The 17,987-nt window shown below is 42.5% G+C and overlaps 1 protein-coding gene across 1 annotated transcript in view; it reads right to left on the bottom strand.

Moving 5' to 3' along the window:
• Positions 1-595: 595 nt before the first annotated feature.
• Positions 596-17,987, bottom strand: part of LOC119140719 (CUGBP Elav-like family member 4) — a 746,613-nt gene continuing 729,221 nt past the window's right edge. Inside the window, exons 11-14 of the mRNA XM_037372253.1 lie at positions 11,538-11,600; positions 11,276-11,281; positions 9,831-9,911; positions 596-747 (exon numbers count right to left, since the gene is read on the bottom strand). Of these exons, the coding sequence (XP_037228150.1) occupies positions 596-747; positions 9,831-9,911; positions 11,276-11,281; positions 11,538-11,600 (302 nt within the window). The remainder of the gene's footprint in view (positions 748-9,830; positions 9,912-11,275; positions 11,282-11,537; positions 11,601-17,987) is intronic.

Raw genomic sequence — 17,987 nt, 5'->3', positions numbered from 1 at the left:
CACTTGCAGCATGCTCACCGATCAGCGACGCGGACCCCCACGTGGCCAGAGACTTTTATCCAATCACCTGTGTGTAAAGTCAGGTGAGCGGTTGGTTTAAGTTATAAATATGACCTCTTTGTTTAATAAAGTGAGCATGGCATGTAGCCATATTGGTGTGATTGTTGGGACTTGGCCGACTCTCCACGGGGGACCCTCTTCTAACATGTTTTTCCTTTTCCTTACATACAGAATTTTTAATTCTGACACATGCTCCCACTGTTAACACTATCAGCATTTCACCTACCACCACCCCAGTCTCCTCCATTTTTCTCCAGGTGCTTTAATCTTGTCTGTACCCTCCCCGCCTCCCCTTCTAAGGGGAGATATTTTCCACCCCACCACCAGCAGCTGCAGCAACCCAGTGCTGGTGAGATGCTAAACCTTCATCTCTAAGCAGCGCACACATTCTGAACATGAGACAATTAGGAAACAAAGAGGGAAGTATTGACAGGAGTAAATTAAGAGAAATCATAAAGCTTAAGCAGAAAGCAAGCAGTTTGAAAGGTATTCAGAGAAAGCCCTTTCCTGGATGAATCTAATTGTTTTGTTATCTTTACCCACCAAAGCATTTACTTTGGTTTGTCGCCCGATCCACAAACACTTTCGAGGAGATGACATTACCGAAAGGCAGGAACATCTGCATCAGCTCAGCATCCCCAAATTCCTGGGGCAGATGGTAGATAAACAGGTTACAGCCCTCTGGTCCTATCAGGATAAAAATAAGACCCATGAATACAGAGAAATAGGATATGAGAAAGCATATGGTGGAGCTTTACTTTGGCATCCCCTCTGACTGGTGAGGGGGCCACCTCTAGGAAGCAGTCTGTAGACTCTCAGAGGAATGGACAAATCGGAAAACCAGGAAATCAGAAAGTCACCTAAAAGCTATGCTGACTTCTTTAATCTTCCCAGGACAGACACTAGGATAAAATCTAGAAGCAGAGGAATGCAGTAGCACATGTGGTTATGGAAAGACAGAATGGAGGAATAAGAACAAAAAGAATGAAATATGTGGTTCATAGTTTTTGTTTGCTCCTCATAATCTCATTTAATCTGTAGAGTTCTGGGTGCCCTCCCCTCCACTAATCCTTGCCTCTTCTCAGTGTCTGCATGCAGAAGTTTCATTATCCTTCTTGTGTCTGACAGGACTGTGATAACAAGTAGAAAAAGATGCACAGACCTATGAGCTTTTTTTGTTCTGTAGAATTTTTCATTCAGCCCGCCCAACTCAGCCAAAAGCTTCCCCAAATCTGGACAGTTTGGCCATGTCCCATCCTAGAGGGTTCTTTAAAAGAGATTACAGTTGGATTTATATTCAAAATACTTTACAAAAGGAATTGCCTTTTTTGCCTCAGTGCTGTAACATATATTCATATAGACTTGAGTGCTTGGAAGGATATCCAGAGAGGAGTCTTTAGTTGGAATATGTAGTTTTGTTAAACACTCATAAAATGTTCTGTTGAAATTCCATTTTGGGGTGGAAGAGGGAGAATCTGCCTCTGGTCAAGCAGACTAGAATGTAATGTTTCAATGTGACTTTTTTTTTTTTTTAAGCATGCTGTAATTGAGCAAAAGTCAAGAGACCAGGTGTGTCCAAGTGCTTTTACTGAAAAAAAAACCCAAACATTTAAACCACTTGCAGTGTTCAGTACCAGAAAACTGTATAGTTTGATGAAGCAAGTTTTGGGTTGTTTTCTTTGTGGAGTTGTTTCCAAAGGTACTTCCAGCTGCTGCCCAGCTCTGTACTGACCTTGACAGGTAAATCCAGCTCTGGATTGCTTGGTGGTGGGAGTAGATGAAGGGGAAATAGTGTGTGCTCCTTACCACAACGGTAAGAGGACAGAGGGAGGAGGGTTCCCCCTCCCCAGCCCATGGGCCTACAATCCTGTGACCTGAGTCAGCCAACCTTCCCCATTTATGGCTAGGGCATAATGTGGGGGAGGAAAAGCTTTTTTTAAATACTCCCATTTTCTTCATAAGGGCATAATTACAATGCTATAACACAGCAAATAATTACAACTTTGCCTTTCCTGTTAGGGAAAGGAGATCACCTAGATGTTCCCACCTTTTATTAGCCATTACTCGTAGGGGAACGAAGACAGTGGGTTGATTGACATTGATAATATGCAGCTGTGCTCCTACAGCAAAGTGGTTAAATAGCTCTGAGGAGTGTGGGAGAAAAAAAAAAACAGGCAAAGGAGAGGCAAGTAGTAGTGTAGTCTGGATTTTGGAGGCTAAAGAAACAGCATAGACAGTATATTTTGACCAATGGTAAAGCCTTTTTGCTGCTTACTGTTTTATTTGTGTTGCATTATTTTGTGGCTACTGTACCTCAATTGCAACAATTGGTGCTCTGTGTGAGGCAAACTGATTTGGGCATTTGGAGTTTATATGAGACTTCAGGTAATGAGTGGTGACAGTGCTGCCCAATGTAGCTGAGACAGGTAGGGAGAGCCTGCAATCTGAATCGTGTAACAGACATTAGAAGAGGTGAGCTATTGGGGACTAATTGTTATGGGTTTGCATGTGTTTTCAAGCAGTAGCAAAAGCCTTTAAAGAACTTTAACTTTGTAGATGAAAACATGCAAGTACAAAAGGTCATTGGAGGAAAGCCCATGGTGGTCATAATCTTCTTTTTGAGAAAAAGAAGGCCAATGTTTGGGGTAATTTACAGAATAAAGTTGTGAAAGTTGACTTCAGCATATAGAAAAAACATAGTGTTATATCCTTGAGTGAGCTGAGAAGTGCTGAAGGGAGTCACCTTAGTTGAGCAAATTCTGTCTGGCCTGCATTCATAACTGTATGGTAATTAGAGAGCTGAGTCGTATTTCAAAGAGTGAAAATTTATTATTTATTTTTTTGCTGCTAGTGCAAAACAAGATTTTAAGGGTCTAATCAGGCTGGAAGAGTAGTCAGAACAGCTGGAAGAACAGTGAGAAAATAGTAATACAGGCAAGACCTATAGTCAAGTGACCACAGATAGAATTGTAATAGCTGTTTATAAAGCTGACTTGTGCACTTATCCTGTTGATGTTGTGGTAAATGCATCTAATGAGGACTTTAAAAACATCGGTGGCCTTGCTGATGCGCTATTAAAAGTGGCTGGTCCAGAACTGCAACAGGAGTGTGATGAGCTGGTGAGGAAGAATGGGAGTTTGCAGCCTGGATGTGCTGTTATCGTGGGCCCTGGGAAGCTCCCCTGCAAGAACATAATTTATGCTGTTGGTGGAGGAAAGATGAAGCAGAGAAGTGTGTGTTCTTGTTAAGAAAGATGGTGAAGAAAAGTCTACAACTAGCTGAAACATACAATCATTGCTCCATAGCTCTACCTGCTATAAGTGGAGGGATTTTTGGCTTCCCATGGGAACTGTGTACATATTTGATTGTATCCTCCATCAAGGAGACCTCGGAAGAATCCATGGGGGACAGCAGCTTGAAGGAGGTTCATCTTGTGGATGTTGCACAGGACCAAGTGTGGAAACAGGATAACTCAGGCAATGATTTCATTGGCACTGATAAACCTTTTGATCCAGGTCCTATAGATCTGGAAAAGGAACCACACTGTCCTGTCCTCGTCCTCCCCCCCCCCCCCCCCCCCCCCATGACTTGATTGTATTTTTGGGGAGGATTAAAGGGGGTCTGGGGGATCAGTGGCAGGAATGCAAGTGGGAAGCGCTTAAGCGAGGGGCTTTGGGGGTTGTGATGGCATGACTGGTATTTTATCAGCCAAATCAACCTCGAGAGTGGCAGTCTGTGCAATATGAGGCTGTTAAAGAGTTTAGAAAAGCAGTGTGGGAAGGGTGGGTCCCTCAAACAGGTCAGAGAATCAGTGGATAACAGAAAAATTGTCAGTATTGGGATAGAACAAGTGTAAAAAATGACAGACTGCACCCAGTGGTGGGATGTCAAGGATGATAGTTTGTCTGTCAGTCAGTCCTCTGGAACCTCAAGAGCTTGATATTTTAGGGACTTTAGGGGTGGAATTCTGTGTGTTTTTTAACTTCACACCTACAGCAGAAATTCATTGGAACAATGGGGTGGGAGTGAAAAATGTCACACCTGACAGTCCTTTGTGGAGAAATGAATCAAACTGGTGTGCATCTGTAGGGTGTAATCATACACAACCTGCCCCAGATGTGGCCCTGCCTAGGTAATTACCAAAAAGTTTATTTCTATTTTGTGGAGATAGGGCTTGGCCAGGGCTACCCAGCAGGAAAGTGGGAGGACCATATACCATAGGCAAATTAAGTTTGTTAGCGCCTTCACAGAACATAGTGTCATGGGTTTCTAGATGATTGGTTAAGTCACTTGGGGTAAGGGTCTTGGTTCATGGGATTGAGTTGTGACTCATGGGACTGTTTGTAATCTGTGTCATCTTGTTCATGATACCATGTTTGTTTTGTTGTTTGCAAAGGGCCCTGCAATGGATGATAAACATGGCCTTTTTGGTTGAAAAACAAAAAGGGGGAAATGAGGGATTAGACTGGGCTGCTGGCATCTCAGGCTTTAATGATGGGATAGAGCTGTGTCTTTAAAGAGAGCGAGCCGCAACCTTGACTGAGTGAACTCTGACAAGAAGGAAGAGAGAGAGAAAACGGGATATGAAGCAAGGCTAGAGCTGGATATGGGGTGACATGTCAGCTGCTGGCAGAGAACATGAAACCCATGCATCTTAGCCAATCAATAGTTGTTGCTGAGCATGCTAGCTGTAAGGATAGCCAATCACAGAAGCTGGAGAAAGGGTACATAAACCTGAAGAAACAAAAAAGGCGTGCTGCTTTGCTGCATTTAATTGCCAATGAAGATTGCAAGTGGGCATTGCAGCCTTTCTGCAATCGCAACCCCATCACGTGTCAAATGTTTGTAAAATAGAAGCAACCTTTTGAAAAAAACAAAAAGGGGGAATTATAGGGGAATGAAGACAGTGGGTTGATTGACATTGATAATATGCAGCTGTGATTCTACAGCAAAGTGGTTAAATAGCTCTGAAAAGTGGGGTGCGGGGGGACCTGGATGAAGTAGAGACAAGGAGCAGTATGATCTGGCCTCTGGAGGATGGAGAAACAATGTGGACAGTAGAGTTTGACCAATGGTAAAGCGTTTTGCTGCTTACTATCTTGTGTTGCATTATTTCCTGACTGCTGTAACTAAATTGCAACAAATACTAATCCTCTCCTGGCTGTCAGAAGTACAGCAAAGTCAGGATACTGACAGATGCCCATTTAAAGCTCATTAAAATTCCTGCGCCTCAGCATGACTGAAGTCATAGGCTCTCCACACTTCCTTTTGGATTAATGGAAAATGAAGCCCTAATGAATATTTGCTAAGCACAATTCTCCCTGCTAATTTGCTGAAAAGACTGTCATGAAGGAACAGCTGATCCTTTTTGCATCTTGTGCGTTTCCTAGAGGTCATGAAGATGGTAACAGTGTTTATTCAAAATGGGGGGATAGTGCTAAGGTGGAATAATTAACTAATTAGGCACCTGGTCATCTGCTTAGCTAAATTGCTTTTGAACCTCAGTGGCCCACAATCATGCTCCCCTATTTCATGCCAAGCTTTTCAATCTCCCCCTCCCCACCTCCTGTCTGCCTCTTCCTAGTCTCCTCACTGAGCCACTATCCCTTCTCCAATCCAATCCTTGCTGTAGTTAAGCTCCACACAATGTGGAGTTATGGACATGATAAATACATATGAAAGTCTGAAAGCATTAAACACTGACACATACACACACATACCCCTTAGGTATCTGTTAGAGCTGAGAAAACTTCTTCCAGGAGAAGACCATGGTCCAGTATATCGGGAAAAATTCATTCCTTCAGCTGAATGTGCCCCAGAGCACTACTGCTGTGGGTTTTCAGATCCATACTATAATAGAATAGGTAAAATTTTGGCTTTGCTGCTGTTAGTGGCAAAAATCCCCACTGATATCACCTGAGCCAGCAGTTTGCTCTGTAAAATTTGCAAATTCTTTCAAAAATAGCATCTGCATTTCTTGGGGTCTTGGATGTCTTGTGCATGACTAGGGATTCTGCCTGTGTGTGCTGAGAAGCTCTTACTAAGGCATAAGGCAGACCAGGAGGCATACAACTTTATCTACACCAGATTTAGAGATTGTGCTCAAGGAGAGAACAACCCTTAGTTCACCTTGAAGTCAGCTTTGTCTCTCAATGCTTGGAGACCAAAAGGAAGAGACCAGGGAAGATGTGAAAAAGCAGAGACCATCCTCAAAGCTCAGTTCAGCTGTGAAATGTGTCTAGGAAACCCATGCTGTGGCTTCTGATACCAACTCAACATTCAAGGCCAAACTCACTCTGTTCCCAAATACAGAGGGATTTTGCTAATTTATGATGCTAAAAACTCCACCTGCTATTGAGAAACAATCTGGGGTAGTTTGATTTTTTTATTATTATTATTTTACTATTATCATATATGAAAGTTCTGCTATTAGAATTTAAAAAGCAGGTTCTTGTTAAATCCACCCAGCTGTAGGTTATCTATTGGAGTCCTTGGTAAAGAAGTCACAAAACAAGCGCTCTCTGTCTCAGCCCTTATACCTTGAGGTGTAGGGTGGTTTTTTTGCCTGAGTCAAGTTAATCTGGGCACTCCATGGAAGACTATATGTATGGCCAACTCTGTATATATGTGTATATTTTTAAGAAACCAAACACATGAGTTGTTAGTTGTTCAGCTCAGAATACTATGAAGAGCTGACTTAGTGCACACATGCAATGACTTTTAATGAACTCAGTCAGGATCAGTGTAGCAAGAGGAAGACCAGAGCTGGTATGGCAAAACCTTAGTGAAAACTCCAACTGTCTTCTTGGAGAGAAAGGTCTTGTTTTGGACTGAGTTAATGGATTATTGGAGCGCAGTATACTTTGCAGTTCAGGGCCAAATACAATACTAAAATTATTTACTGCACACTTTAGTTTTCGAAAGAGCTGTAAGTCAGCTCAAAATCTAGCCATTAGAACACTTATAAAAAAAGTATCAAGGTTCATTCCTACCCTGACATGTATTGTGGCTCTTGGTTTTCTGACTTTGTTATAGATATTTCTATTCATTAATACAGTAGAAGCACAGATAGCCTTGATTTGGATGACAGGAAAATTTGTAAGGAATGCACAGTTTATGAATGGTTTATATATTACAGGCAAACTGTGTTTGATAATGGAAAAAAACCAGGACTGAGGGCATGGGAGTACATGGTAGAAAATTCTGTAGTGTGTCTAAGTTGATTTGGCTTGTTTGGACCCAAGCTGCTAAGCCATGGCTCTGCCCATGCTCCTTACCCTCCTGCTCATTGTTATCATGGGGACAGCAGCAGACCCAACATATCTCTGGGTGTCCACTATCAACGCAAGTAAATGCCATGTACCTGAGCTGACATCAGCTAGCTAGCATTGCATCCCCAATACTGTGAATCACTGTCGTAAGGACTGCTCTTGTGACAGTAATTAAAAATGAGCTATCCCGTAAGGCTGTAGGAAGTTAGCCTGCAGCCCTGGTCAATTGCACACTTCACCTCTACAGCAAATACTCAGAGCCTGGAATTTCATTGCCTCTTCTGCATCTGCTAGCTATTCCATCCCCAGCATGTTCGAGCACAGGGCAGATGAGAGTCACAAGCCTACACTTCATTTTAATATCTAAGTGTACTTTGAGTTTCAGAAAGTATGTCAAGATGAGTAATACTATACAAATTTTAATTATCCCCAAGTTTTGCCTAGTTGACATAGGCTGAATCAAGACTTCATCTCTAGCTTTGATTGTTTTGGATCTGTTCCACCCCATGCACTCTGTCAGCTGCCAGTAGCCTCAGCACTCATGTGGAAGTAATGACTAATCTCTACAGGAACACTGCAGCAGCCAAGTGGCTCTGGGCTTGTTATCCAACCGGGATCTGGGAGCGGAGAGTTAGCATTGTTATTAACAATGTAATCATTGATGTTATTGTTGTGAGCAGGTTCATTAATGAATCAACATTTGTCATATCCTTGGAAACACAAAGTGCTCTTCTCAGCACTGAGCATTATTATTAGAATTTCCTCTTTCTGCATTTTCCTGTTAAAAATTACAGATGCTTAAAGGTCTTCACCCTCTTCTAAAAAGGAGTGTTGTGCCTTACAGATTCTCCTTCTAGTAAGCAGGAGAGAAAGCCACAGCATCTAAACGCTGCAGGAAAATGGAGGACACTGGGAATAGCATCCTGCATTGGACTGGTGGTTCATCTCTTTTATCTGGCCCCAACCATCCTCAATACCAGCTGCTTACAGGAAGGAGCAAGGAGTTATGAGATAACTTGTCCACTGGGTGACAACCTCAACCCACAGAGACACATGGTGCCTTGCAAACACAGGGGTCTTTGAGCAGTGGGTATTCAAACTGAGCACAACAGCTATCCCTCGCTTCTGATTGTTTCTGACACAATGCTATGCTGAGCAATGATCTGATTGCCGTTTTGTCCTGTGCTTAATCTAGTCACAGTAAGTAATAAAAAGCAAATTCCTTCAGCATGGGGGAACATCTCTGTAATGATATATTAGATCTGTGCATCTGTTCTCACAGCAGGGACATGTACAAGAGCTAATCAGGAGCTGAAAGTTGTGTTCCCCAGGAAGTTCTGACATCGGTAAAAAAATTAGTTCCAAATTAGAATGGAATGCCAACATTTCTAATTTTCTTACAATATGAGATTTCCCTCCCCAGAGTTAGTTCTAGGTCATCAAAATGTTTTAGTTTGACAGTGTAATCTTGATTCAATTCATTCTGACTGTTACATTATATGAAAATATTAAATGTCATTATGTATAACACATATAGCATAGAATATATCTGAATTAGTGATCTAATAGAGAAAAGTTGAAATGTAATTATTTTAAATGAGGGTCTCTACACTAAGCTGAAGCATCTGACTTAAATTCCTCACTTAGGCAAGCAGTCTCCTCTTGTCAAGAGAGAGCAGTGGACTCCCTGGATGACGGTTGTGACTAAGTTGCCTCTTAGGATCCCAATGCTCCCCACTGACTGTAAAGGGAACATACAGGACTCTTCATTCAGGCAAGTTTTTTTTATGCAAAGCATGGCATGAATACCTCACAGAACATTTACATGCAATAGTAGGAGATTCACCTCTCCTTACTTTTCAAATCTCCAGTGCAGCCATCCTGTCCTGAAGACTAGATAACTTGACTGCTCTCATAGTCAATGTAAAGAAATAGGTACTTTTATTATATGATTAATCTCATCCTGATATAGATATTGTGCTCTAATTTCTTCTTCAAGATTATCACTGAAGGCTGAAAGGACTAGATCAGCTCCTCTAAATAGTTGATCCTCATTCTCTAAATAGCAGGTATCTGAAATCATGTTACTGGCTTTTAATGAAGGGCCACCAGTGCTTCATTTCCTATTAAGTCCTTTATTCCAATGCAATAGCATTTTCATCTGCATTCTTGTTGCTTGTCTCTAACACAGACACCACCACACCACCACCACTGGACATTATTGCCTAACAGGTCTTTCCATGGCCCATGCACATCAGCATTCTCCCCTCCCTGGGGACTGAGGAGATCTCAGCAGCGATTCCCTATAAGGATGTTCCCTCACATTACTGTTAATGCCAATGATGCTGTGTCACATATGGAAATTGAGAAAAGACTCAGTGGACCATGAATTCAAAGCAATTGGGTGTTTAATGAATACTCTGTAGATATATGATGAGGGGAACAATGTGATGAGAATGGTGTGCTGGTGGCAGAAAGGAGGACAGCCCATTTACTCACCTTCTCTCTGTTGCTGTGGTATCATGGGAGGTGGCTGTGGGAACGCTTGGCTAATCTGGCCATAAGCAGCAGGATAAGCAGCTACAAGGGAGACAGAAAGGGAAAGAAGAAAGAGGGACATATTTCAGTGCTGGGAAGCAAGGAGCTTTCACTCCAAACCATGATACCAAGCTAGAAGTGGGCTACCCCTGCATTTTGCCTCTGTGAAGAGCCATCTCATGCAGCATGAGGTGTGGCAGATGAACCACAGTGATTATTGAGGAGGTACCACCCTGAGCACCCACCCTCCTTTTGGCTTTGTCAGCAGTAACACCAGGGACAGCCATGCAGTGTAAATGGGGATCTCCACTGAGATCTCCCCAGCAGAAATGTGTAAACATCCCAGATTGCACTACAAACACATTGATTCATAAGCTCAGCATGTCAACACCCATGCTGACAGCCACACACAGAGTGCATGTTTCCCTGTGTAATCGCTCTTGCACCCTGATTAATTCACATGCTCATTAAAAGAGATCACATGTGTTTCCTCCCTTACTCTAACCTTTGTATGCCCACACACTGTATAGGCACAGTTGCACATACAGTCTCGGATATACATTTTTCTTTCATGTCCACAGAGACTTTCTTTCTCTCACACAAAGACAGTGGAAACAGTGTGTGGCAATTAAACAGTTTTCCCCACCTCAGTTCCCCCACCAAGCAGACAAGGGGAGCCATTCAGTACCACAGATGATAGATAATGTGTCTTGCTGCTAAAAATATAGAATACAGGTCACCTGCAAGCCCAGAGAGCAGAGGATAAGGGCTATGTGTGTGCAGAGGGATTAATTAACAGCTCAAAGGCTTGAGCTCTTTCCCATCTATCAAACCTCACAAGCGATAAATGACGATAACTAAAACACCAGAAAATGAAGCCCTACATGGAGAATTAAGTAAACTTTCCAGATATAGTGCTGACATGAGATAATAGCCACTCCTCAGTGGGAACCCATGATTGCTTCAGTTACCACAGGAAATAATGACTTTGGGGGTGGCACCTTCCTTGCAAAGTTGGCTATGGATACCCTGTGAATGGAGGTTGAACACAGCAGGTCACAGTCTGCATTAGGTCACTTTGGCTGATGTCACTCCATCAACTACAAAGGACCTGCTCAGCATACAGGGCAACACAAGCAGAAGCTGATCCATTGGGAACTGCGGAGAAATCTGCTGGAAAGCCAGGAGTATGTCTGTGTAGCTCCTAAGCAAGCCTCAAACTAACTAGCTGGGTATAGCCAGTGTAGACTACATACTAAAATGGATATGTGCAAACATACCATATCCTGACAGGATCTGGTTGCCCATCTTCCATCCTCACTGCAGCACTAAGACCTGTTACAGAAAGTGGCCCCCAAATCAGTGACCTGATTTTGCATTTGTGTGCTGTGCTAAGCAGACCAGACCTGGTCCTGCCAATGAAGATGCACAGAGGTATAGGTCAGTGGGAGCCTTTCCAGGGGAAAGGAAGGACATTGCCTCCTTTAGGAGAAAAGACCTTGGGCTTTATATTTGTTTTCACAAGAAGTTCAAATTTAATTTGAGAGTCTGTGACACACACACCCCAGCTTGCCTTGTATCAGCAAACACCTCCCTTCCCCCAGCCCCCTCAGGTGTGTTCAGAGATTAAAGAAAGGTTTATTGGGAGAATGTGTTAATACTAACAACCTGCGTACTGCTGCACTCCAGCATAGGCTTGCTGCAAGGGGTCTGCTGCAGTGGGACTCTGTGCTGTGGAGACACAAGAGATAAGGAATTATTGGTTTAAAGCATGACAAGCACTCTCCCTTTCTCTTCTCTGATCAATATGTGGTGTAGTGTAGAGGGATTTTTAAAGGACCGAGGACATATGTTACCATTGTCCGGGTTGGACAACCCAGGCCTGTTAGTTGAAGCTGCAGAGCAACTTTAAATTGTCCTGGGAACAAGCAGTGTGAGAAAGAAAACAAGCTATGCACAAACAAGAAGCCAGGTGCAGAGCAAGTCCTGGGAACCACGAAATCAGCACACTCTCATCGGCACACTCTGATCAGGCGCCTGCAGCATGCTCACCAGTCAGTGACACGGACACCCACGTGGCCAGAGATTTTTATCCAATCACCTGTGTGTAAAGTCGGGTGAGCGGTTGGTTTAAGTTATAAATATGACCTCTTTGTTTAATAAAGTGAGCATGGCATGTAGCCATATTGGTGTGTTTGTTGGGACTTGGCCGACTCTCCACGGGGGACCCTCTTCAGTGTAGGACAGACAAACCTAGGGGCTGAACATCCCAGAAGAGGAGAAGCTCACTCACCCTACAGACAGGACTGTACAGAGCCCCCCCATGATGTACAAGGGGGCTCTATCCCCCAGCAGTCACCCTGTGAGACTTGGAAGCAGCCTGTGAGACTGAAACAAGGCAAAGAAACCTCTCTCCCTACCCTTGCCCCCCTTCCTCAAGCTTGTTATGAACCCCACCTCTGATCATGCAGATTTTTTGGCATTGCAGTAATCGATGCCAAAGAGCACTCATCTTAAGCCAGGACTGACACTATGCTAGGTGCTGTGCAAACTCAGATCTCAGTGACAGCTAGAGTCACATGAAACTTTCAATCAGAGCAGAAAACAACAGGGGCATAGCAGGAAGAAGGAGAAAAGAACAAAGCAGTGGCTCCTGCCATCATGACAATTCTTGCAAGGACCGTGTTGCTGCCAGGCATCCCCCTGTGCCAGAGGAGATGCTGCTTGGAGGGGGACATCACAGGGAATTAAAGAAGCTGTCCCTCGAGGAAAAAACATTCACAAAGCATTTAATGAACAACAAAAGAAAGATGAAACCCCTACAGAATGGTTAGAAAGACTAAGGAAGAGTTTACAATTCTATTCCGGGTTAGACCCAACCACTGATGTAGGGCAAGTATTATTGAAAACTCAGTTTGTGGCTAAATCATGGATCGATATTCGGAAGAAATTAGAAAAGATGGAAGACTGGCAGCAAAGGGGATTAGATGAGTTACTCCGAGAGGCGCAGAAGGTTTATGTTCAGAGAGAGGAAGAAACTCAAAAGAAACAAGTTAGGCTTTTGGTTGCAGCAGTAAGGGAAGGACAGAAAGGTCCTCCGCCCAGACGGAATATGAACCTTAACCCATCGGGACCCTCTGGAAAGGAAAGTAGGAACCAGGGAAGGGAGAAGGAAACGAGGACCTGTTTCTATTGTGGGAAGTCGGGACATATTAAGAAGAATTGTAGGAAGAGGATGATGGATGAGAGGATGTTTAAAGAAGATTAGGGGGGTCAGGGGCTCTATCTGCTGGGGACCCGTGAGAAAAATGAGCCCTTGATAAAATTAAAAGTGGGTCCCCAACAACAAGAAATAGAGTTCCTAGTGGACTCTGGAGCAGAAAGATCTACTGTTCAAAAATTACCCCAGGGGTGTAAGATATCCTCGGAGAAAGTAGAAGTTACTGGAGCAACAGGGGAGTGATTCAAAATTAGGGGTGGGGTCCTTGCTGCTAGTGCCTGAGGCAGACTATAACTTATATAGGCAGAGATTTAATGATAAAATTAGGGATTAGTTTGGAAGTCATAAAAAATGAACTAAGAATTAAATTGTGTCCTTTACGGACAGTTGATGAGGGGAGAATAAACCCTGAGGTATGGTATACTCCGGAGACCATTGGAAAATTGGATATCGAACCTTTTTCAGTGACAATAAGGAACCCAGAAATACCAGTGAGAATAAAACAATACCCCCTACCGATGGAGGGAAGACAGGGATTGAAACCTGAGATTCAAAGGTTAATTGAAAAAGGAATATTGGAACCTTGTATGTCCCCTTTTAATACCCCCATCTTACCTATAAAGAAACCTGATGGAACATATAGATTAGTGCATGATTTGCAAGAAATTAATAAACGAATGGTGACCAGATTCCCTGTAGTGGTGAACCCTCATACACTTTTAAAGTCAGCTAGGCCCCAATGATCAATGGTATAGTGTAATAGATTTAAAGGATGCCTTCTGGGCATGCCCATTAAAGAAAGATTGCAGGGATTATTTTACCTTTGAGTGGGAAGACCCGGACACTCACAGAAAACAACAGTTACGGTGGATAGTCTTACCTCAGGGGTTCACCGAGTCTCCAAATTTGTTTGGACAGGCATTAGAACAAATATTGCGGGGGTATGAACTAGGGGAGGGAGTGACCCTTGTCCAGTATGTGGATGATTTACTCTTGGCCGGTGACGACGAGGAGGCAGTTAGGAAAGAGAGTATTAGGTTGTTAATTTTTTTAAGTTTACAGGGATTAAAGGTGTCGAAATCAAAACTACAGTTTGTCAAAAGGGAAGTGAACTATTTAGGACACTGGTTGAGTAAAGGAACTAAGAAATTAGATCCAGAAAGGGTACAGGGCATATTATCATTGCCGGTTCCAAAAACCAAGAGACAGATCAGACAATTGTTGGGCCTTTTGGGAAATTGTAGACAATGGATTGAGGGCTATAGTAGGAAAGTAAATTTTTTATATGCTAAGATATCTAAGGATGGCCTATTGAAATGGTCTAAGGATGATGATGAACAATTGGAAGTTTTAAAAACAGATTTGGTAAACACTCCTGTTTTGAGTTTACCGGATGTCAAGAAACCATTTTATTTATTTATTAATGTTGATGAAGGAACAGCATATAGGGTGTTAGCTCAAGAATGGGCAGGGAAGAAAAAGCCTGTAGGATACCTTTCTAAATTATTAGATCCTGTAAGCAGAGGATGGCCTATCTGCCTACAAGCCATAGTGGCTGCGGCTCTACTAGTGGAAGAGGCTCACAAAGTTACCTTTAGGGGAGAACTGAAAGTATTATCACCCCACAATATTAAAGGAATTTTACAACAGAAAGCTGAAAAGTGGATTACTGATGCCAGACTCCTAAAGTATGAAGGTATCCTGATATCTTCACCTAAACTTGAACTTGAAGTTACTGGCTTACAGAATCCAACACAATTTCTGTACGGGGAACTGTCAGAAGAAATAATTCATAATTGCTTGCACACTATTGAAGAACAAACTAAAATTAGACAAGATTTAGAGGAAGAAGAGCTAGAAAATGGGGAAAAACTTTTTGTAGATAGGTCTTCCCGGGTGGTGGAAGGAAAAAGAAAATCAGGATATGCAATAATTAATGGGAAAACATTCAAGGTAATGGAATCTGGGCCCCTAAGCCCCAGTTGGTCGGCTCAAGCATGCGAGTTATATGCGGTTTTAAGAGCTTTACAATTATTGAAAGGAAAAATCGGTACAATTTATACCGATTCCAAGTATGCTTTTGGAATAGTGCATACATTTGGGAAAATTTGGGAAGAAAGGGGCTTAATAAATTCCCAGGGAAAGGGATTGATTCATCAGGAATTAATAGTTGAAATTTTGCAGGCTTTACGGGGATTGGTAGGAATAGCAGTGGTTCATCTGAAAGGACATCAACGGGGATTGACTCCGCTGACAAGGGGAAACAACTTAGCAGATCAGGAAGCAAAAAGAGCTGCTCTAATGATTTTTAAGGAGAAGAAAGATAGAAACCACTGGAATGAAACCCGTAAAGGGTGTATCAATTGCGGGGATGATTTGCTTGAGCCTCCCTGCTATAGTTGTTGGAAGAATTTTGGGAACAATATGCTCTATTGTAGCTGTGATAATCCAAATTTCAAGTTTTGCTGTGTTCATGGAGAAAAGTTTTTCCTGTACAGTTTAACTGTACAGGAAAAAGACAAGTTAACACGGATGGGGGCAAAGGAGATTGAATCAGGAAAATGGGAACTTTCTGATGGGTGAGAAGTCATTTCAAAGACCATGGCTATAAGAATTCTACGTAAATACCATGAAAACACCCATTGGGGGGTTCAAGCATTAGTAGATCAATTTGCTATAAAATATGCATGTATTGGGGTATATAATATAACAAAAAGAATAATTGGGGACTGCATAACTTGTCAAAGGGTGAACAAACACCAACTAAGAGAAAGGCCATTAGGAGGGCGAGAGTTAACCCACCGACCTCTTGCCAAAATTCAGTTAGACTTTACTGAATTACCGAAGGTCGGAAGGTATAGATATTTATTGGTAATAATAGATCATTTAACGCACTTTGTAGAAGCATTTCCAACTGCTAGGGCCACTGCCCAAATGGTAACCAAACTATTACTTGAAAATGTGATGCCTAGGTATGGTTCTATTGAAACTATTGACTCTGATAGGAGACCACATTTTGTTTCAAAAATCATAAAGGAAGTTTTTACTGCTTTGGGGACCAAATGGGAATATCATACACCTTGGCACCCACAGAGTTCGGGAAAAGTAGAACGGTTAAACGGTGAGATAAAGAAACAACTGACTAAGTTGATGATGGAGACCAAAATGTCTTGGGTGAAATGCCTTCCCCTAGCCTTATTAAACATTAGGACTCAACTCCGTACTGATGTGGGAATATCCCCTTTTGAGATATTATATGGAATGCCTTATGATTTGGAGGTTCCCCGAGATCATCCCCAGGTCGAAAGTTTACAACTGAAACAATATATAGTTCAACTTATGGCTATGAGAAAACAATTGTGAGATAAAGGCTTAGCAGTACAAAGACCTCCATGGGACATTGCAATACACAATATACAACCTGGAGACAAAGTTTTAATCAAGTCATGGAAGGAGTCCTCATTAACTCCCCTCTGGGAAGGGCCTTATCTTGTTTTACTCACTACAGAAACCGCCATTCGGACTGCTGAAAGAGGATAGACTCATGCCAGCCGAGTGAAAGGACCCATCTCTGAGGAGCAGTGGGAGAGCTCTGGAGATCCAGAAACTCTGAAATTGAAGTTGCATAAGAAAAAGGACTAATGAACTGGACTAAAACTATATTCTGCCCTAGGAAGGATTATATCTGTTATCCTTTTGTTTGTATGAAATGCAATTTATGTAAAGAGAATTGATGGGATCATTGTAGCAAGGATTTTTTCTTATGGGATCACTGTAAAGAGTGTTATAAAAAAGAAAGAAAAATAACTGCACAAGCTTTAAAATTGTTGGTGGCCACTGGATGAATAGTTAAGTGGACCCAAGCTTGGTGGGAAATTTTGGCACTTGGTATTAACCCAGAAAAGGGGTGTACACACCCAAACGAACCTCTAGAATCCCACCCAGAGATTGTACAGGTAATTTGTAGAACTACAGTGCCTAAAATTCCTTGTGTACAACCTCAAGTTAAAGCAAAAAACTGGGAGGCCTATAAGGAGCGAAAAAAAAACCCAGGAATATTCTCCTGAAGAATACGTTTGCTGCCGAGAAGATGGTACACCTCGCTGCACTAGGCAAAAGTGTAGGTGAAGGAGGCAGAGACATAAAGAAGTGGAGACTGAAAAAGAGATGCTCAAGGGGGCTGTATAACAATGAACAACATAACTCACCCCCGAGGCCCCAGACCTTATTGCTGAAAGTGAGAGGGGAAGGCACAAGGGACACAACCAAATTACATAGGATAAAAAGGGAAGTTTTAATCAGAAAGAACCCACCAGTCCTCCCCAGCATTGGGTATTTATTTGGTTTGATTTGTATAAATTTAGTACAAGCGGAATATAACCCCCACCAACCATTTAAGTGGTTCTTACTTCGGTGGGAAGATCAACAAATAATTCAGATCAAGGTGACACCTGATGCACCCTCCTTCAACGTCACGATCTGTCAGCTGATGGGCTTACAGCTTATGGATGGTTGGCAATCCCCGAATTGTGCTAGCAACAGGAGCAAATGGGACACTAATAGTAGGAATACATATTGGTGCCCAAGTTCAAATCCCGGTAGGAGTTATTATAATTCCCCTGGTCATTTTTATTGTGCCTACTGGAGTTGCGAAACTATTGCCACAGCTTGGACCCCGAAACAACCTGATAGATTTCATACAATAACGTGGGGTCCCTTTGGCTGTACAACCCCTTCTAAAACTGATGGTGGAACTGTGTGGCACCATAAAAATTGTAGGTACCTCTGGATAAACGTCACTAACCCGTACAATCCAGCCTGGTTTATTGGCAAAACATGGGGAGTACGATTATATGTAGCTGGATCAGATCCTGGGAGTTTAATATTAATTAAAAAGG

Source organism: Falco rusticolus, chromosome W (genome assembly GCF_015220075.1).
Source record: "Falco rusticolus isolate bFalRus1 chromosome W, bFalRus1.pri, whole genome shotgun sequence".
Taxonomy (NCBI): domain Eukaryota; kingdom Metazoa; phylum Chordata; class Aves; order Falconiformes; family Falconidae; genus Falco; species Falco rusticolus.
This window is presented reverse-complemented; position numbering and strand designations above follow the sequence as displayed.